Source organism: Lampris incognitus, chromosome 6 (genome assembly GCF_029633865.1).
Source record: "Lampris incognitus isolate fLamInc1 chromosome 6, fLamInc1.hap2, whole genome shotgun sequence".
Lineage (NCBI taxonomy): Eukaryota > Metazoa > Chordata > Actinopteri > Lampriformes > Lampridae > Lampris > Lampris incognitus.
Window position 1 is genome coordinate 29,209,223 of NC_079216.1, and position 21,720 is coordinate 29,230,942.

General features: G+C 44.1%; 1 protein-coding gene across 1 annotated transcript in view; it reads left to right on the forward strand.

Annotated features, from left to right (window-relative positions):
- si:ch211-212o1.2 (uncharacterized protein LOC492735 homolog) overlaps positions 1-20,897 on the forward strand; it is a 136,934-nt gene extending 116,037 nt beyond the window's left edge. Inside the window, exon 6 of the mRNA XM_056282141.1 lies at positions 20,776-20,897. Coding sequence (XP_056138116.1) covers positions 20,776-20,897 — 122 coding nt within the window. The remainder of the gene's footprint in view (positions 1-20,775) is intronic.
- The last annotated feature ends 823 nt before the right edge of the window (positions 20,898-21,720 follow it).

The following is a 21,720-nucleotide window of genomic DNA, read 5'->3' on the forward strand; positions in this document are numbered from 1 at the left end:
AACACATTACTCACTGACTTTGGAAACATTGTGCATTTTATTGAACTTTGGGAAAAAAAATCATGTCTTTTTAACAGTAGATTTTCTTGAACTTTAAATATAATTCAACTGAAAAAGAAATAAAAAAATGAATATTAAAAATGAGATAAATAGAATAATTAATATATAAATATGGCATCTGGGGCATCTGGGTAGCATGGCGGTCTATTCTGTTGCCTATCAACATGGGGATCGCGGGTTCGAATCCCCGCGTTACCTCCAGCTTGGTCATGCATCCTTACAAACACAATTGGCCATGTCTATGGGTGGGAAGCCGAATGTCCTGGTCGCTGCACTAGCGCCTCCTCTGGTCAGTTGGGGCGCCTGTCTGGGGACTGGGGGGAATAGCGTTATCCTCCCACGTGCTACGGCCCCCTGGTGAAACTCCTCACTGTCAGGTGAAAAGAAGCGGCTGGCGACTCCGCATGTATCAGAGGAGGCATGTGGTAGACTGCAGCCCTCCCCAGATCGGCAGAGGGGGTGGAGCAGAGACCGGGACGCCTCGGAAGAGTGGGCTAATTGACTGGATACAATTAGGGAGAAAAAGGGGGGGCTCGGGGGGGAGCCCTCCCCCCTAAAAAAATAAATATGGCATCTGTGGCATCTGTTATTTATGTGTTTGAGAGCTGGATGGGGAGGCGGTTGCATTATGAAGCATCTCCGTAATCGATGACCGTGTTGCAGTGGAAGAAGTCGAAGGGGCTTTACTTTTCACCATTTTTTGCTCCTTTATTGTTGGTCACTTTGTGATTGAATTTCAGATGCTTAAACAAATTGGTCATATTGCCTTGTGGTGCAGACACCACCGTGTAACTAATCTTGCACCGTATGTGTTGTTCCTCGTCGGACTCCTTGAAACCAAAGTGTTTCCAAACAGTGGAGTCAGTTTTACCTTTCTTGTTGACCGAAGGCTCTCTTTCCGTCATCTTGGCTCGAGCTGAACCAAACATGCCTGGCTGAGAGGGAATTTGGGCTTTTAGGGAGGGGCGAAAATGCACCACTGTAAAGGAAAGGGGTGCACTGCATTTTTAACACAAGACCAAATGACAGCATCATTGCAAAACAAAATGCAGCAACATCGTTTTATCTTGATTATTTTGGGTTCATAATCATTGGACCCAAAACTTGTAAATGTAAATACATTTCAATTAACTGCCCAGCCCTTGCACGTATACGTGTGTGTGTGTGTGTGTGTGTGTGTGTGTGTGTGTGTGTGTGTGTGTGTCTGTTTTAGCTGTTTGTAAGTAGTGAATATATATATACACTCACCGGCCACTTTATTAGGCACACCTGTCTAACTGCTCGTTAACGCAAATTTCTAATCAGCCAATCACATGGCAGCAACTCAATGCATTTAGGCATGTAGACATGGTCAAGACGATCTGCTGCAGTTCAAACCGAGCATCAGAATGGGGAAGAAAGGTGATTTAAGTGACTTTGAACGTGGCATGGTTGTTGGTGGCAGACGGGCTGGTCTGAGTATTTCAGAAACTGCTGATCTACTGGGATTTTCACGCACAACCATCTCTAGGGTTTACAGAGAATGGTCCGAAAAAGAGAAAATATCCAGTGAGCGGCAGTTCTGTGGGCGAAAATGCCTTGTTGATGCCAGAGGTCAGAGGAGAATGGCCAGACTGGTTCGAGCTGATAGAAAGGCAACACTAACTCAAATAACCACTCATTACAACCGAGGTATGCAGAAGAGCATCTCTGAACGCACAACACGTCAAACCTTGAGGCAGATGGGCTACAGCAGCAGAAGACTACACTGGGTGCCACTCCTGTCAGCTAAGAACAGGAAACTGAGGCTACAATTCGCACAGGCTCACCAAAATTGGACAATAGAAGATTGGAAAAACGTTGCCTGGTCTGATGAGTCTTGATTTCTGCTGCGACATTTGGATGGTAGGGTCAGAATTTGGCGTCAACAACATGAAAGCATGGATCCATCCTGCCTTGTATCAATGGTTCAGGCTGCTGGTGGTGGTGTAATGGTGTGGGGGATATTTTCTTGGCACACTTTGGGCCCCTTAGTACCAATTGAGCATCGTGTCAACGCCACAGCCTACCTGAGTATTGTTGCTGACCATGTCCATCCCTTTATGACCACAGTGTTCCCATCTTCTGATGGCTACTTCCAGCAGGATAACGCGCCATGTCATAAAGCTCGAATCATCTCAGACTGGTTTCTTGAACATGACAATGAGTTCACTGTACTCAAATGGCCTCCACAGTCACCAGATCTCAATCCAATAGAGCACCTTTGGGATGTGGTGGATCGGGAGATTCGCATCATGGATGTGCAGCCGACAAATCTGCAGCAACTGCGTGATGCTATCATGTCAATATGGACCAAACTCTCTGAGGAATGTTTCCAGTATCTTGTTGAATCTGTGCCATGAAGGATTAAGGCAGTTCTGAAGGCAAAAGGGGGTCCAACCCGGTACTAGCAATGTGTACCTAATAAAGTGGCCAGTGAGTGTATATATATATATATATATATATATATATATATATATATATATATACACAGTGCATCCGGAAAGTATTCACACCGCTTCACTTTCCCCACATTTTGTTATGTTACAGCCTTATTCCAAAATTGATTAAATTCCTTTTTTTTCTCATCAATCTACACACAATACCCCATAATGACAAAGTGAAAAAGATTTTGTAGAAAATTTTGCAAATTTATTAAAAATAAAAAACTGAAATATTGCATGTACATAAGTATTCACACCCTTTGCTATGACACTCAAAATTAAGCTCAGGTTCATCCTGTTTCCACTGATCATCCTTGAGATGTTTCTACATCTTGATTGGAGTCCACCTGTAGTAAATTCAATTGATTGGACATGATTTGGAAAGGCACACACCTCTATATAAGGTCCCACTGTTGACAGTGCATGTCAGAACAGAAACCAAGCCATGAAGTCAAAGGAATTGTCTGTGGACCTCCAAGACAGGATTGTATCACGGCACAGATCTGGGGAAGGGTACAAAAAAATATCTACAGCTTTGAAGGTCCGGAAGAGCACAGTGGTCTCCATCATTCGTAAATGGAAGAAGTTTGGATCCACCAGGACTCTTCCTAGAGCTGGCCGCAGAGCCAAACTGAGCAATCGGGGGAGAAAGGCCTTGGTCAGGGAGGTGACCAAGAACCCGATGGTCACTCTGACAGAGCTCCAGCGTTCCTCTGTGGAGATGGGAGAACCTTCCAGAAGGACAACCATCTCTGCAGCACTCCACCAATCAGGCCTTTATGGTAGAGTCGCCAGACGGAAGCCTCTGCTCAGTAAAAGGCACATGACAGCCCTCTTGGAGTTTGCCAGAAAGCACCTAAAGGACTCTCAGACCATGAGAAACAAGATTCTCTGGTCTGATGAAACCAAGATTGAACTCTTTGGCCTGAATGCCAAACGTCACATCTGGAGGAAACCAGGCAGCTCTCATCACCTTGCTAATGCCATCCCTACAGTGAAGCATGGTGATGGCAGCATCATGCTGTGGGGATGTTTTTCAGCGGCAGGAACTGGGAGACTAGTCAGGATCGAGGGAAAGATGAATGGAGTAAGAGAGATCCTTGATGTAAACCTGCTCCAGAGCGCTCAGGACCTCAGACTGGGGTGAAGGTTTACCTTTCAACGTGACAAAGACCCTAAGCACACAGCCAAGACAACGAAGGAGTGGCTTCGGGACAAGTCTGTAAATGTCCTTGAGTGACCCAGCCAGAGCCCAGACTTGAACCCCATTGAACATCTCTGGAAGGACCTGAAAATAGCAGTGCAGCGACGCTCCCCATCTAACCTTACAGAACTCGAGAGGATCTGCAGAGAAGAATGAGAGAAATACCCCAAATATAGGTGTGCCAAGCTTGTAGCTTCGTACCCAAGAAGACTTGAGGCTGTAATCGCTGCCAAGAGTTCCTCAACAAGTACTGAGTAAAGGGTGTGAATACTTATGTACATGCAATATTTCAGTTTTTTTATTTGTAATAAATTTGCAAATCTTTCTACAAAACCTTTTTCGCTTTGTCATTATGGGGTATTGTGTGTAGATCGATGAGAAAAAAGGAATTTAATCCATTTTGGAATAAGGCTGTAACATAACAAAATGTGGGGAAAGTGAAGGGGTGTGAATACTTTCCGGATGCACTGTATATGTATAGATGTGTGTGTGTGTGCGTGTGTGTGTACACACCTGAATGAATACACTACCGTTCAAAAGTTTGGGATCACCCAAACAATTTTGTGTTTTCCATGAAAAGTCACACTTATTCACCACCATATGTTGTGAAATGAATAGAAAATAGAGTCAAGACATTGACAAGGTTAGAAATAATGATTTGTATTTGAAATAAGATTTTTTTTACATCAAACTTTGCTTTCGTCAAAGAATCCTCCATTTGCAGCAATTACAGCATTGCAGACCTTTGGCATTCTAGCTGTTAATTTGTTGAGGTAATCTGGAGAAATTGCACCCCACGCTTCCAGAAGCAGCTCCCACAAGTTGGATTGGTTGGATGGGCACTTCTTTGAGCAGATTGAGTTTCTGGAGCATCACATTTGTGGGGTCAATTAAACGCTCAAAATGGCCAGAAAAAGAGAACTTTCATCTGAAACTCGACAGTCTATTCTTGTTCTTAGAAATGAAGGCTATTCCATGCGAGAAATTGCTAAGAAATTGAAGATTTCCTACACCGGTGTGTACTACTCCCTTCAGAGGACAGCACAAACAGGCTCTAACCAGAGTAGAAAAAGAAGTGGGAGGCCGCGTTGCACAACTGAGCAAGAAGATAAGTACATTAGAGTCTCTAGTTTGAGAAACAGACGCCTCACAGGTCCCCAACTGGCATCTTCATTAAATAGTACCTGTTAGAGCCTGTTTGTGCTGTCCTCTGAAGGGAGTAGTACACACCGGTGTAGGAAATCTTCAATTTCTTAGCAATTTCTCGCATGGAATAGCCTTCATTTCTAAGAACAAGAATAGACTGTCGAGTTTCAGATGGAAGTTCTCTTTTTCTGGCCATTTTGAGCGTTTAATTGACCCCACAAATGTGATGCTCCAGAAACTCAATCTGCTCAAAGAAGTGCCCATCCAACCAATCCAACTTGTGGGAGCTGCTTCTGGAAGCGTGGGGTGCAATTTCTCCAGATTACCTCAACAAATTAACAGCTAGAATGCCAAAGGTCTGCAATGCTGTAATTGCTGCAAATGGAGGATTCTTTGACGAAAGCAAAGTTTGATGTAAAAAAAATCTTATTTCAAATACAAATCATTATTTCTAACCTTGTCAATGTCTTGACTCTATTTTCTATTCATTTCACAACATATGGTGGTGAATAAGTGTGACTTTTCATGGAAAACACGAAATTGTTTGGGTGATCCCAAACTTTTGAACGGTAGTGTATATCCATGCTCTCTGTAGAACATTTGAACATGGGTTGTTAGATACTTCATTCATGAATTTTGTGCATGTGTGTGTGTGTGTGTGTTACAATAAATTCTCAATTTCAAGAGACAGCTTGGCTGTTTCTAAAGCAGCAGTGTTTGTACATGAGTATTAGTTGTTCAGCAATGTATTTTGTGTGTGTATGTAAATGCACACACATATAGCCCATATTGTACACAGACAGACTATAGCACCTAGCTACACACGTGTGTATGTGAGCTGTAGCTGTACATAAATATAGGGACCTACACAGCTTAGCTTAGTTTAGCATAGCTGTGCATACATAGTGTGTATCTAACCTGCAGCTGTACATACATATTTAATTGTAGTTACATGAGATTTGTTTTAAACAGGGACTATAAAATGTATATGTGGAGGGTGGAGTGTTTGTGTGTGTTTCCATTTGTATTGCAGTACGTTAGAAGGGCCTAAGGATATCTTCTGGGACAAAATCCCATTGTGAGGTAGAGAGCGGGGGAGAGACTAAGGGGTGGAAATGGAGGAATGGTGTGGGGTGCGGGAGATAGAAAGGGGAGTTGGGAGAAAATGGGAGAATTGGGTGTGTGTGTCTGTGTGAGTGTGTGTGTGTGTGGGGGGCGGTAAATGGGAAATTTTACTGTAGGTTCAGGATGTAGGGAGAGAAAGAAGAGGAGAGCAAAAACAAATGGGTTCACATCAAGTTGCATGCATGAGAATATACCTTTTATTTTTACTCTCATTTAAAATTGACAAAATCCTAAATACCAAACGCTGTGTATGTGTAACCTGAACACCCCCCCAAATACAGCCTCACATGCCCATATACATCCCCCCCCCCTCCTCTCTCTCTTGGAGCGGAGCGAAAGTGTGTGAGTGAGCGTTTCGGCCTTTTCTATCTTTTCTAACGTTGCTATTTTTCATTGTTTCGTGTTTTTGGGGGATTTGTATTTTGACAGATTTACTGTCGTGGTGGTGTATGCAGACTCGCGGAGTCGGAGGCGTGGGGCTGGAGGAGCTCACATGCCAACATGGAGTTAAACTTTGCTCGAACTTCAAGTGCTCGGTAGAAGATTGCGGTTTAGCAATCGGAAAAATCATTGGTTATGACAGTGTGAAGTCTGCGTTGAGAATGAATAGTGGAGGCGTTGTGTTTCTCGACAGTATTGACAAGGTCAACGTAGTTGTGAAGCAAGGCATGGTAATCCAGGACACCTTTGTTCAGGTGGTGCCGCTGGTCAATCCGGCCAAAGAGGTAATTTTGTCCAAAGTCCCTCCGTTCATTAGCAACGACATGTTGCGGAGAGATTAATGTCACCTATAAAACTGATCAATCTGAGCTGCGAATCTCTGCTTTTAAAACATGTTATCTTCAGAAGGCAGGTCTTTATGGTTCTGAGGAACAAAACTGAGTTAAATCTGATTTTGAAGTTCAGGGTTGATGGTTTTGACTACGATGTGTATGTATCATCAGAGACAATGCAATGTTTTGGCTGCGGAATGGAGGGTCATCTCGTACATTCTTGTCCAGAGAAATCAACTGCTGAGCCAAATGAGGGTGAGACAGCAGCACAGGGCCCCAAGCAAACTGGGACTGCGGCGCCGAGCTCAAAGCAGGGAGAAACGCAGCAGGAAGAAAACCAGAGTGAAGCTGAGTTTCTGGCTGCTGGTTCAGGTGCTGCTGTTCATGGGTCAGTTAACCCAGAGACTGCTGGTTCGGGTCATGCTGATCCAGGTTCTGCTAAAGCAGGGGCTTCTGGCTCAGTTGCTGACAATCCGGGTTCGGTGAGTTCAGGGCCTGTGGGTTCAGGTGCTGCGTATCCGGGCCCTACACAAGACAGTACTGTTGTAGAGGTTCTTGAAAAGTGTTCCACAGATACTATTAACTGTGATGTAATGGACACAGTCTGAACCTAATGAAGCAAAATGTTCTCTGGAGGAGGAATGTGTGATGTTGGTGAAGAAGGACTCTTCTAATGTCAAGGATAAAAAAAGGAAACCTGATGAGGTGTCTCCGCCTTCTAGTATAGCGACAAAGGTTTCTCGTCAGAGTAGGTGTCTGCAGTTGGATGAGAGTGAAGGTGATGAAGCCAGTGATGTGGAGTCTCTGGCTGCCTCACAAACGGGGACTTAACAACAAACTGGATACTCTGTAGTGAGTATTAAGAAGTTCTTGCAGAACACTAAGGGGCCAGAAATGTGAAAGTTGACAAAGTGTTTCCTGATTTGCAACTCTTCCTTGATTCAGTGAAGATTTTTCTGAAAAGGCCTAGTGGTCTGGGGGAGAAAGCTTTCACTGAACAGGAAACTTTTCGTTTGAAAAAATAGTTCAAAAGGTCAGAAAGCAGTTAGGGAATGATGAATACTACTACTACTACTTTCGGCTGCTCCCGTTAGGGGTCGCCACAGCAGATCATCCGTTTCCATTTCTTCCTGTCTTCTGCGTCTTCCTCTGTCACACCAGCCACCTGCATGTCTTCCCTCACCACATCCATAAACCTCCTCTTTGGCCTTCCTCTTCTCCTCTTCCCTGGCAGCTCCATATTCAGCATCCTTCTCCCAATATACTCAGCATCTCTCCTCCACACATGTCCAAGCCATCTCAATCTTGCCTCTCTTGCTTTGTCTCCAAACCGTCCAACCTGAGCGGTCCCTCTAATATAATCATTCCTAATCCTGTCCTTCTTCGTCACCCCCAGTGAAAATCTTAGCATCTTCAACTCTGCCACCTCCAGCTCCGCCTCCTGTCTTTTCGTCAGTGCCACTGTCTCCAAACCATATAACATAGCTGGTTTCACAACCATCCTGTAAACCGTCCCTTTGTAGTAAAAGGAAAATGTCTGACAAAGAACAGGATGGTGCCAAGGCTAAGAAAGTGTTGGTGATTCATCTGATGAGGAATGTGAGTGGACGCCATCACAAGAGGATGAAACCATTTTTTATACCCTTTACAAAAAAAAATTAACTGAAACTAAAGGGCAAAGGGCAGTTAAGACTGAAAAAAATTCCCTGATTTAAGATCTTTTGTCAGGTCTGTGGCACTGATGAGGAATGAAGAGGGGACTTTTAGTGACCAAGAGATTCACCGGCTCAAGAAAATTATGACAAAAATCAAAGCACATCTAATTGATGATGATTAAGACAAAAATGATTCTCCACAGGCGGCACGGTGGCGCAGTGGTTACCGCAGTTGCCTCACAGCAAGAAGGTCCTGGGTTCGAGCCCTGGGTAGTCCAACCTTGGTGGGTCATCCCGGGTCGTCCTCTGTGTGCAGTTTACATGTTCTCCCCGTGTCTGCGTGGGTTTCCTCCAGAAGCTCCAGTTTCCTCCCACAGTCCAGAGACATGTAAGTCAGGTGAATTGGCCATACTAAATTGTCCCTAGGCATGAATGTGTGTGTGTGTCTCAGCCCTGTGATGGCCTGTCGGCCTGTCCAGGGTGTCTCCCCGCCTGCCGCCCAATGACTGCTGGAATAGGCCCCAGCATCCCTGCAACCCTGAGAACAGGATAAGCAGTTCAGCTAATGGATGGATGGACTATTTTCCACATACTGGTTGTATTTTTTTTTTTTCTTGTTGCCGAGACAACGTCTCTGCATTTCGTGGCTGATTTCAAAATAGGGTCTTTAAATATAAACGGAGCAGAGAGTGATGTGAAAAGATCTTCTCTTTTCAAATTGGTAGGAATGAAAAGATAAGATGTGGTTTTTATACAAGAAACTCACGGTGACGCTGTGAATGAAAGTGAGTGGAAGAAGGAGTGGCCTGGGCAAGTAATTCTAAGCCATAAATTAGCTAGCAGTGGTGGTGTTGGTGTGCTTTTTTGAGAGTTTTAGTCCCTGTTCTTTTGAGGTAGAAGAAATAATGTGTGGTCATATTTTAAAAGTCACAGTACAATATGAAGGTGTGAAAATGATTTTTCTAAACGTTTGTGCTCCAGTTTCGGGCATTGAGAGAATGAGACTATTGAACATCTTATGTGATGTTGTTTCGGCTTTTCCACGATAAAAGCCGTGGGCTCTGAAGACGGGGTCGGCTTTGACTCACTTCCAAAAAAACTTTGCCACTCGCCACTTCAAAAAATAATTATGTTTATTTAAAAACTCAAAAATGTTCCAAACTTGTTTCTACATTAACATAATAAAGAAAGGAAATAATAAAAAAAAACACTTATTGCATGAAACAAACTTAAATAGCGGTCAAAAGACTTTGTGCCACCGCCACTTCAGTCACCCGACATTTAGTGTCCAACCGCTCCCATCCCACATCACCTGTCCCAAATAACAAGCAGGGGCGGTGTGCAAAGGTGTGCACCAAGCTTCTATCACACCAGAAGTCAACGCAATCCATAACAAACAATAATATACAATGTACAATAATAAACAAATTCATACATTAAACTTCCTTTGAATAAATTTGAAGGAATAAACACAAGCGCAAAAGCATTTACCAAAAGCAAAATTTACAGCTGTGACAGATGTAATTCACAATTGTACTGATGTTTTTTTTTTTTTTTTGGGGGGGGGGGGTTTAATTGTACAGAAAATGCCAAACTAGACAGGAATCATCTAGAGCAGGGGTGGGCAATATTATCCAGAAAGAGCCGGTGTGGGTGCAGGTCTTTGTTCCAACCAAGCAGTTACACACCTGTGTCTCCTAATCAGGTTCCTCAGCAAAGATGAGTGGGATCAGATGTGTAACTGCTTGGTTGGAACAAAAACCTGCGCCCACACCAGCCCTTTCAGGATAAGATTGTCCACCCCTGATCTAGAGCCTCATCCCGCTTCATCTGCAAAACTCGGTTAATTGAAACCCATGACCTAAAAGCTGTTTGGAGAGGTTTTAACAGGAATGACAGGCAGTACACCTGGAGTCACTCCAAGGATAATTTGTTATCTTTGGCCAGACTTGATCGTTTTTATTGCTCTAAACATCATTTTGGTATCTGTAAAACTTGTCAAATAGTTCCTGTTGGTTTTCTTGACTATTGTCTTGTTCAGTGCTCCTTTTTCATTCAAAATGTTAAGGTACAGAGCACATATTGGCATTTTAATACTGGCCTTTTACATGATAGATCTTTCAGAGAGGCTTTTGAATTTCTATGGACTTTACATAAAAAAAGCAAATCTTTTTCTTCAGTACAGCAATGGTGGGATATAGGAAAGAGCAAAATAAAGCAATTATGTCAGCAGTATACTCGCAATGTCACCAGGCACATTACCAGACCTCTTAAAGAACTAGAGATGAAGTAGTAGAATTACAGAGTTTAATGGATTCTACAAGAAATCAAGGGCATATTGAAGTCCTTAAAGCTAAAAAGGCTGCCTTAGCCAACCTGTTGGGCAGCACAGGGAGCTCTGGTCCATTCACGTTTCATGAATGTGTCTCAAATAGATGCCCCATCAGTTTTTTGTTTTTTTTTGGTTTGGAGCGAAAAAATGGTCAGAGGAAGATCATTCATTCTTTATGCTCTGAAGATGGAACCATGATAATGAGAACCCCTGAAAACCACAGATATGCTACCTCCTTCTACAATGAACTCTTTTAAAAGTGAATATGTGGAGGATTCAGAGTTGGCTAGATCTTTTTATGCTGGGTTACCTCAGGTGCATGCTGATACTGTGGTGTTGGATGCAGAACTGTCTTTGAATGAACTGTATACTGCTCTCATGAGTCTGGTAAATGGAAAAGCACTTGGCATTGAGGGACTGCCTGTTGAGTTTTCTAAGTCTTTTTGTTCATGATCGGTAAAGATCGACTGGAGGTGCTTCAAGACAATTTGTGCAAAGGACAACTACGGCAGAGCTGTAGAAGGGCAGTTATCACTTTGCTGCCCAAAAAGGGAGATCTACAAGATCTGAGGAACCTCTGGACTTGGAGAGGTGACGAGTAAGGCCATTCATGCTGACCAGACTTACTATGTGCCCAGCAGGTTAATAAGTGATTTAATTCTAATTGGGCATGTTTTGGAAATCTCTAGCTCATTGGGTATAGATACTGGTCTCAATTCCATAGACCAGGAAAAGGCTTTTGACCGGATTGAACACCAGTATCTGTGGCACACGATAAATGCTTTTGGGTTCAGCCCAGGTTTCATAGCCAAGAGCCAGGTACTGTACCGTGACATTGTGAGTATACTCAAAATTAATGGTTTGGCTGCACCTTTTAATGTACAGAGGTGAGTATGTCTAGGATGCTCTGTTTCTGGGATACTGTATTCTTTTTCCATTGTGCCTTTTCTTCACAAACTCAGAAAATAACTCAGGTTTTTGTTTTCAGATTGTAATTTATATGTAAAAATTTCAGCATACGCAGACAATGTTATGTTAATCACTAACAGAGACATCGATATCTTGGAGGGGACTGTCGGTCTTTTTAATAATATTTCATTTGCTAAGGTAAACTGGAAAAAAAGTGAAGTTGTGAGGAAAAGGCCAATAGATAATTTAGTTCTACCAAGAGGGCTAACTTGAAAAAAAGGAGGGATAAAGTACTTGGGAGTACTTTTAGGTGAAGAATCTGTGCTAGAAAAGAACTGGGAGAATGTTTTAGAAAAAACAGAAGGCTGACTTAAAAAAATAGAAATGACTCTTGCCAAGCATGTTGTACAGAGGGAGGACACTTGTAATCAACAATCTAGTGTCCTCTTCATTATGGCACAGATTAGTTTGTGTTGAACCCCCTTCAAACTTACTTTCACAAATTCAAGCTATTGTAGTTAGTCGTTTTTTTGGGGGGGGGGGGTAAATTGTATTGGATTCCCCACGCTGTTCCTTTTCTCCCAAAAGAGGGAGGAGGAGAGAGACTTATCCATTTGGCCAGTAGAGGTGCTGCTTTCTGCCTTTAGTTTATCCAGAGACACTATGGCCCAAGAGACTTGGTATGGAGACCCTTGGCATGCACAGTTTTGCAGAGGTTTGGTGGACTGGGACTGCATGACTCACTGTTCCTCATAGATCTGAAGACTCTGAAGTTTCAAACCTTGCCACTTCTCTACCGCGGCGTTTCAACAGTGCGGAAAATTATGGTGAAAAAGAGGAAAGTGCAAAGTGACTCCTTATACTGGTTGGTGAGGGAGCCTGTGGTGCATGGAGGATGTCTGAACACCCCCTGGTGGGCAGGATCAGCAGTCATAGAAATGTTTTGCAGAGCAGGGATTCTAACCCTTGGATTGGTGGTGAACACTGCTGGACCTGACTTGGACAATGCAGCTGCTCTAGCAGATGGTCTGGAAGTGTGATCTGTGAGGCTCACCAACAAGCTGCTTGAACACTGGAAACACTGACGGGACATGAATCCATCCTGTTAAATGAATACAGAATTGGTTGGATCTTGCCTAATATAGATGATCCTTTTCCTTTTTTAGTTATTTGTCCCAGTTTTGATGACTGTTCAGGTTATTTTTTAGATGAGAAAAGAAGTACTTTTCTAAATTTGGGAGGGGTAAAAGGCAAATTACTGTATGGAATGATGGTTGTTACGCCCCCTAGTGGCCAGAGGACCAAGGCGCAACATTTACCACAACAGAAGGAATAGCAGTCATCCCGTATGTTTCTGGGGTCTCCGAGAAACTCAGGAGAATTTTCAACAACGCATCCCGGTATACTTCAAACTCAGCAAGACACTCCAACAAAGACTGGTTCATCCCAAAGACCGTGTACCACACACCCGAAAAAGCAATCTGGTGTATGCTGTATAATGCAATGGGGATTGCACTGGCTGATACACAGGGGAAACCAAACAACCACTACACAAACGGATGGCCCAACACAGAAGGCCAAACTCCTCAGGACAAGACTCAGCAGTCTATCTACACCTAAAGGAGAAGACACTCCTTCGAGCACAACAACGTACACATTTTGGACAGAGAAGATAGATGGTTTGAAAGAGGGGTGAATGAAGCCATCTATGTGAAACTGGAAAAACCATCCCTCAACAGAGGAGGTCTGCGACACCACCTATCTCCCGCTTACAATGCCGTCCTTTCATCTCTACCCAGGAGACTCAAGAAGCCTAGCCTCCAAGAACAGTCGGCCACTAACCGCTCCAACGACTCATGACCACTGAATAATGAAGTCGAAACTAACACCACCAATGACCGTCGCTGCTAAACAAATGCAAATCAATAGCTCCGATGGTGACGGGCGCGGCCAAACATCGGTACACAGAAGAGCCACTCATATCTATGGCTCCGTTAGCGACGGGCGTTGGTAAACATCGGAACACAGAGCCATGGACATCTATAGCTCTGACAACGACTCCAAAAAGGAAATTCTAAGTCTCATCACCAGCCAGTCAGACTAGCTTGGTCTAGTCAGAAAGGCACGAACTGAGGAAGCCTCTTGGATGAGAAGCGAAACGTCTTCACGGATATATACCAAGTCCAGTTGCACTCGATTCAACTCCTTTGGTTTTAAAGAGGGTGTTATCTGCCTTCTGAGCTATAATGAGGTTTTCCTTCGTCATTGGTAGAGACTGACTCGGGAGGGGATTTAACACACTCAGACTCATTTAGATTTAACACTTCTGGAGAACATTCAGAGAAGGCACCAGCGGAGACTGTCCCCTCAGAACACCGGAGAGAACACGGTGTCGGCTAAGTCAATATCAGGCGATCTCCATGCCTGTGCACGAGTGACTGCACAAACGGGAAATACTTCTGGAAAGTTTTGAGCCAGCGTATCTGGCTGCAGAACTGGGCGATCTAGAACCTCCACAACCGGAGCTACGCTGCCACCCGCAATGTCATTACCTAAAAGGAATGAAACACCTTTCAACGGTAGCGAGGAGCGCACACCCTCCTTGTGAATACCACTGGCTAAATTGCAGGATAAGTGCATCTGATGAAGAGGCACGGACTCATAACCCATTTCAAAACCCTGCACCAACACGCTAGACCCACACGAGGAGCCCTCAGAAAACGTAACACGTCGGGCAATATGAAAGACTGGGCAGCTCCGGTGTCGCGTAAGATGCGCACCGAACGCTGATCAGACTCATCTCCCGAGAGAGAAACCTTCCCGTCCAATAGGAACGGTTTAAACACAGGGTTCACTGGTGAGTCACAACCCCTCACCGGAGGAGTAGTCACTAATGACACCTCTTTTACGCGTTTGGTCTGCGCCATATTTTGTTTTAATATTGGGCAGTCTGGTTTTATGTGACCTACACGATGGCAAAAATAACACTCCCGCTCCTTATTGGAGGGGGTCGTCATGCTGGGCAGACTTGACTGCGCTTTAAGTGGAGCAGAGTAATTAGACCAGCTCTTGTCTTGACGGGAAGCCCCAAACGTGTGTTTGTGCGTTAGCACAAACTCGTCAAGGATAGCAGCCTGAGCTAACGTGGTGACTTTCTGCTCATTAAGATACGTCACCATCCTGCCATTTTCCAAGCCGTTTTTGAAATCCTCTCAGAGGGTTAGCTCAGATAATGTATCAAAGTCAGTGACACTGCTAGCCTTGCACCAGCGCTTATACAGAGCTTCTTTTTCACGGGCGTACTCCACAAACTTTTTACCGGGTGACTTTCGAAGATTTCTAAACTTTTGTCTGTATGGCTCCGGCACCAGCTCGTAAGCGCGGAGCACGGCAGCTTTAATGGGATCATATGACAAACTGTCATCCAGGGTGAGTGTGGCTATTACCTCCTGGGGTTTTCCTGTTAATTTATACTGCAATAATAGCGCCCACACATCTCTCGGCCATTTCAGTGCGTGAGCTACCCGCTCAAACGCGCCGAAATAAGCGTCAACTTCATCCTCACGGAACTGAGGGACCAAAGTAATGTTTTTGCTCACATTAAATGCTACGGAAGAATCCGCGCTACTATACTTTAGCGCCCAGGGCTTCTCTGCTGAGGGGGAAGACTTCACAGCGGCCGCAGCAGCCTCTAACTCTATTCTCTTTAACCTCACCTTTTTCTCTGAAGCTATTTCTAACGCCATCCTGCAGTGAGACATCTCCATCTCTAACTCCAGTCTCCGGAGAGACAACAGATGGGCATTTTCCCTCTTCTGTGCCTCACGCTGAAACTGATCCCGTGGTCAAGTGCGCCGTAACTCCTCACTTACACCAGTAGACGTGGGCATGGGGGAAACCGTGCCATAGATGGCCTACCTGTCAATGCAGAAGCCCCGCCCAACATGGGCTTCCCAAACAACTCCCCCTTATCCTCCTCCCCTTCTCCCTCATCCGAGACCTCTGAGCCCACTATAGGGTCATTCTCGGACTTGGGGGGGGGGGGGGTCAGGGGACAGCATCGCCGTGCCAAGCACCTGCTGTTCCACCAACCCATGAACCACTACTTCCCGCAAAGCAGGCTTACTCAGACTCTTGGACACTGCAATCCCATAATGGGCGGCTATGGCATACAGGTCGACCTTCGTACAGCGGTCAATCAGGTCCACCGATGGACTACTGATAAACTCATCCAGGCTAAATACACTCATGGTCAACGTTACACAATCACCAATAGAACAACCACAGCACAAACAACCAGCACCACCTACCCTCTGTCAGCCTAAACGTACGTGTGCACTACACACCAACATACGGATTGTATCTGTTGTGGGTGACAAGGATCAAGGATCCCGGACGAGCCCCCATTAAATTTTACGCCCCCTAGTGGCCAGAGGATGAAGGCGCAACATTCACCACAACAGAATAAACCAAATGTGGGTGCAGCCACACAAAACCACAACTTAAGCAGGAAGCCTATAAGAAATATGTATTTAACACAAAATACTGCAACATAGGGAACATAGGGCGCTAATCAGTGGCACCAAATGAACTACGTATAAACTGAAAAGAACCCCCGCCCCAAACAGGTATCAAGCGCCCCTAAACACATGGGTTGGTGCTCACCGCTAAACTAATGAAGAATAACAAACAAATTACGTGTAAAGTAAATGTAGACCCCAGGATGTCTAAACTTACCAACTTACCCAAATGTCCCCTATGAGCTTAAACGAGAAAAGGACAAAGAAAAACTAACCAACAAACAAACATAGGCTGAACAGAGATAAATAGTCTTAAACAATCAAAAATAATGCCAACACAAAAACCCAACCAAACCAACCACTCGCCTCCTGATACTGCCACTACCCAGGAGAACAAGAGGGAACAATGGAAAAACTAGGACTATATATAGGAGGAGGAGCAGGGCGTAGCTGATTGGTGATACGGAACAGGTGTGTTGATAGACAGGGGATCCGAGCTGCAGCTTCTGTAAGAAAGAGAGAATTATTGGGACACTAGGGGGAGACAAATAACCACAACACACCAGGACAGAGCAACATATCCATACAACATGCAGGCCTGCATACATTAAACATAAACACAAAAACAGTACGGGACGTAACAATGGTTAAGTGTCTAAGCAACAGTAAACTAAACAATCATGTTGACACACCTTGGCGAAGTCATATGGGTTTGGGAGATGATGTCAAACCTGCTTGGAGGGGTTTATACAAACCACCGTTAACAAAAAAGGTTGCTGACCTACAGTGGAGAAGTGTACATTTGATAGTAGCAGTTAATGCTTTTCTCTCCGTTATTAGTCAAGGTGTGAGTGATAAATGTCTTTTTTGTCCTTACAAAAAACTGTTTTCCACTGTTACCTAGAGTGTATGCGCCTGGTACCACTGTTCATGTTGTTGGAGAGTTTATTCAGGAAGGTAGCGGAGGTTTTCTCCAAGCACATGTTAATTCTGGGGTTTAAATATAAACAAATTGTAAAAGAAAAATGTCAACTAATGAATTTTATCTTGGGAAAAGCAAAAATGGCTACTTATGTGAGTAGAAAAAGGAGGATCGACAACTCAGTAGACATTGATGTAAAATTGCCGTTTACTAGAATGATGAGAGCCAGGATGATGATTGATTTTAATTATTACAGAGAAATGAAAGATATCAAGCAATTCAGTATTATCTGGGCTCATGGGTATGTGTTGTGCTCGGTAAAGACAACCAAGTTGTTTTTTCTGAAGAATTGATGTGATTTTTTTTCTTTAAGAATCTGTTTATTTGCTTGTGTTTTGAATATGGTTGTATTTTTTTTAAATAAAAAGTTACTTTTAAAAATCAAGAAATCTCTCTCTCTCTTCCTCTCTTGCTGTTAGATCTTTGAGAGGATGCACCTTCCCAGTATTTGTTTGTGGTGCTAAAACAAAGTAATATACTTCCAACGTTGAATACCTAAAGGTAAAAAGGTAGCACACCCGAGGGCGCCTCCATAGTCGGATGGTTACAGCACACAGCCACATGGTTGCAACTGTTGCTGGTTCCATGCCAGCCGGTGAACTTTGTTGCATGTCATACCCTTCTCTCTCTCTCACCCATTTCCCCTCTGCCTCTTCTCTGTAGCCATCTAATAAAAAAGGGTAAAAAAAAAATTCCCCCAAAAAATTAAGATTTAAAAAAAAAAGAAGCAGACACAGATCTTCAGTACAAAGTTGCCAAAATTGACTAATCTCAATTTCACCAATTTATTCTGGCCATGTCAACTAACATGCTAATGTTTCGGCCTAGGTTTTGAAGCCTAGAGTTTTGCATCTTCCCGTCACCATCTTGCTTAGGCTAAAAACAGGTGAAATGGCAAATACCATACAATTAAATAGTTCCGAGGTTACAGATTCTTACACACTGGTAAGAAGTTCCCTATCAAACAATTCATAAATTGCAACGCACTGTGGACAAGCATGTGTGAACAAGAGAGCACTCGAACAACGAATTTCAGAACATAAAACAGCCATTCACACGTTTATGTTTGCCATATCCAAACACTATCATGAAGCCAGTCATGGCTCTACAGCCACTCTGCACTTTTTGGACTTGAACATGTAATTCCTCCAGCCAGAGGGGGCAAGCTGCCAAAACTGCTCTCTGAGAGAGAAATGTACTAGATACTCTCGCTCTCATTTTTTTCATTCATCAGCCCCTCAAAATACTCCTTCCACCCTGTCAACACACTCTCCTCACTTGTCAGCACGTTATCATCTCTTATCCTCTATCAAAATAACAATGGATTATATTTAAAGTGTGCTTTATTTAGACACTCAAAGCACTTCGCATTGAAGAGCGTAGTAAACTTACCTCAACCACCGCCAAGGTGTAGCACCCACCTGGGTGATGCATGGCAGCCATTTTATGCCATAATGCTCACCACACATCAAACTGAGGAGGAGAGGGAGGAATCATTGAGCAAATTACACAGGGGATGATTAGGTGGCCAGATGGATTGGGAATTTTGCCAGGACACTGGGGAACCCCCTACTCTTTGTGATAAGTGCCATGGGATCTTTAATGACCACAGTGAGTCAGGACCTCGGTTTAACGTCTCATCCGAAGGACGGCATCTCATACAGCACAGTGTCCCCGTCACTGCACTGGGGCATTAGGATTTGTGTTGTTGTTGTTTTTATTAGGACCAGAGGGAAGACTGCCCCTATTGGCCCACCAACACCACTTCCAGCAGCAACTCAGTTTTCCTGGGAGGTCTCCCATCCAAGTACTAGCCAAGCCCATACCTGCTTAGCTTCCGCCATTTGGTAGAGCCAGGGTACATGTTGGTATGGCTGCCAGCCTAACCTGCTGCACATCCTTCCCAGATCGCTCCCTCTATCTAGCCAACCGATACAAGTCCTTTTGTCCTTCCTTAGTGTCCAACCTATCATACAACATGCTATTAATGTTGCCTTTGCCACCTCTCTCTTCACCTTACGCCTTATCTCCTTGTACTCCCGTCTACTTTCTTCATCTCTCTGGCTGTCCCGCTTCTTCTTCGCCAACCTCTTCCTTTGTATACTTTCCTGCACTTCCTCATTCCAACACCAAGTCTCCTTGTCTTCCTTCCTCTGTCCAGGTGACACACCAAGTACCTTCCTAGCTGTCTCCCTCATTATTTCTGCAGTGGTTGCCCAGCCATCTGGCAACTCATCAGTACCACCCAGTGCCTGTCTTCACTTCTCCCTGAACTCCACACAACAGTCTTCCTTCTTCAACATCCACCATTTAATCCTTGGCTCTGCCTTCACTCTCTTCCTCTTCTTGATCTCCAAAGTCATCCTATAGACCATCATCTGATGCTGCCTAGCTACTTTCTCCGGTCACCCCCTTGCAGTCTCCAATCTCTTTCAGATTGCATCTCCTGCATAAGATATAGACCACTTCTGTGCACCTTTCTCCACTGTAATGCATCACCGTGTTCCTCCTCTCTTCTTGAAATGCATATTCACCACAGTCATTTCCATCCTTTTTGCAAAATTCACCACCATCTGTCTTTTCACATTCCTCTCCTTGACACCATGCCTACCCATGACTTCCTCATCACCTCTGTTCCCTTCACCAACATGCTCATTGAAGTCTGGTCCAATCACCACTCTCTCCTTCTTTGGTACACACTTCACCACTTCATCCAACTCACTCCAGAATTCTTCTTTCTCTTCCATCTCACACCCAATTTGCGGGGTATGTGCTGACAACATTCATCATCACACATTCAATTTCCACCTTCATACTCATCACTCTGTCTGACACTCTCTTCACCTGCAACACACTCTTGACATACTCTTCCTTCAGGATTACCCCTACCATTCGCACCATGGTAGAAGAGTTTGAACCCACTTCTGATGCTCCTGGCCTTACTCCCATTCCACCTGGTCTCTTGCACACACAGTATATCTACCTTGCTTCTCTCCATCATATCAGCCAGCTCTCTCCCTTTACCAGTCATAGTGCCAACATTCACAGTTCTGACTCTCACCTCCACACTCTTACCCTTCCTCCTCTCCTGCTGCCTCTGGGCATGACATCCCCCTCTCCTTCTCTTTCGCCCAACAAACACTAGCATAGTTTCCACCGGCACCCTGCTGATCAACAGTACTGTGGCGGTCATTGGTAACCCAGGCCTAGACCAATCCGATATGCAAATCTGATTCATGATCCGCATATTAGATTTGGCAAAGGTTTAATGCCTGGTGCCCTTCCTGATGCAACCCTCCCCATTTATCCAGGCTTGGGATCAGCATTAAGAATGAACTAGCTTGTGCATCCTCAGTGGCTGGGTTAGTTGACATGGCCAGAATAAATTGGTGAAATTAAGATTAGTCAACTTTGTACTGAAGTCCTGTGTGTGCTACCTTTTTACCTTTGGGTATTCAATGTTGGAATGCCCTCTCTCTTGTTATTGCTTCCTTTTCCTTCCTCTAAGCCTTTGCAGTCTTTTGCATTTTATATTTCTAACATTCCGTCATTTCTTTCCTACTATCCATCTTCACCTCTTCTCCCTTATTTCATTCTGTCATTCTAGGCTGGTGTAACTATCCATTGGACCAGCTGGGCTTTTGGAGATGGATGGAAAGACTGATTGAACGACTGACGGGCCAGAAACCACGATCAGATGACCTCGCATGGGCCAAGAGGACCGACTGATGTGCTTGTGTGCGCACACACACACACACACACACACACACACACACACACACACACACAAAATAGGTGGGCTGGCACTTATCACAAAGAATATAAAAACGGTTGTCAGAACAGCATGGACCAAACATATTACTCATGTCTCTGTGCTTTCTGCTTTTGCTAACTAGCAAACTGAAAACAAGTAAAAGGAATAATTTTTGTTAAAAATCAAAGTTGAAATGATTTCTGCATTGGTCCAAAAACTTTTAATGAGTTTTGATAGCACAAGTTAGATAGATCACTCTGCTTTTATGTCAAATGAGCTTGTCTGTAGGCCTGTTAACCAATGAGGTGTGTTGGTGTTGTGATGTGTCAGTGTAGGCAATGTCTGGAGGTTGGGCTCTCCAGGAGTGACACCATTTCTTACACCACACACACACACACACACACACACACACACACACACACACACACACACACACACACACACACACACACACACACACACACAGAGTTTGTGCACTCAAAGTTTAGAATTCAAATTCATCTACTTTTGTCTCTTCAGTGCTTCTGTGTTCAAGACACGAGGAGGTTTGCTCTTCAGTTTCTTCCTGTCTGTACTCTTCTCTCTGTCCATAGACATCGTCACCCCCATGCAGATTTTCTCAGCTGTGTTTTTACAGACATCAGATTTTGCACCCTCTGTTGTGTAGAAAAAAAAAAAAGAAAAAAAAACTTTGTCTAATTGAGGTGAAAATCTGATCCTTAAGGGTTTTGATTTCCATGTTGAGGTAAGATCTGCTCCACAAATATTCAAAAATCACATCTGTTGCACTTGTGCCTA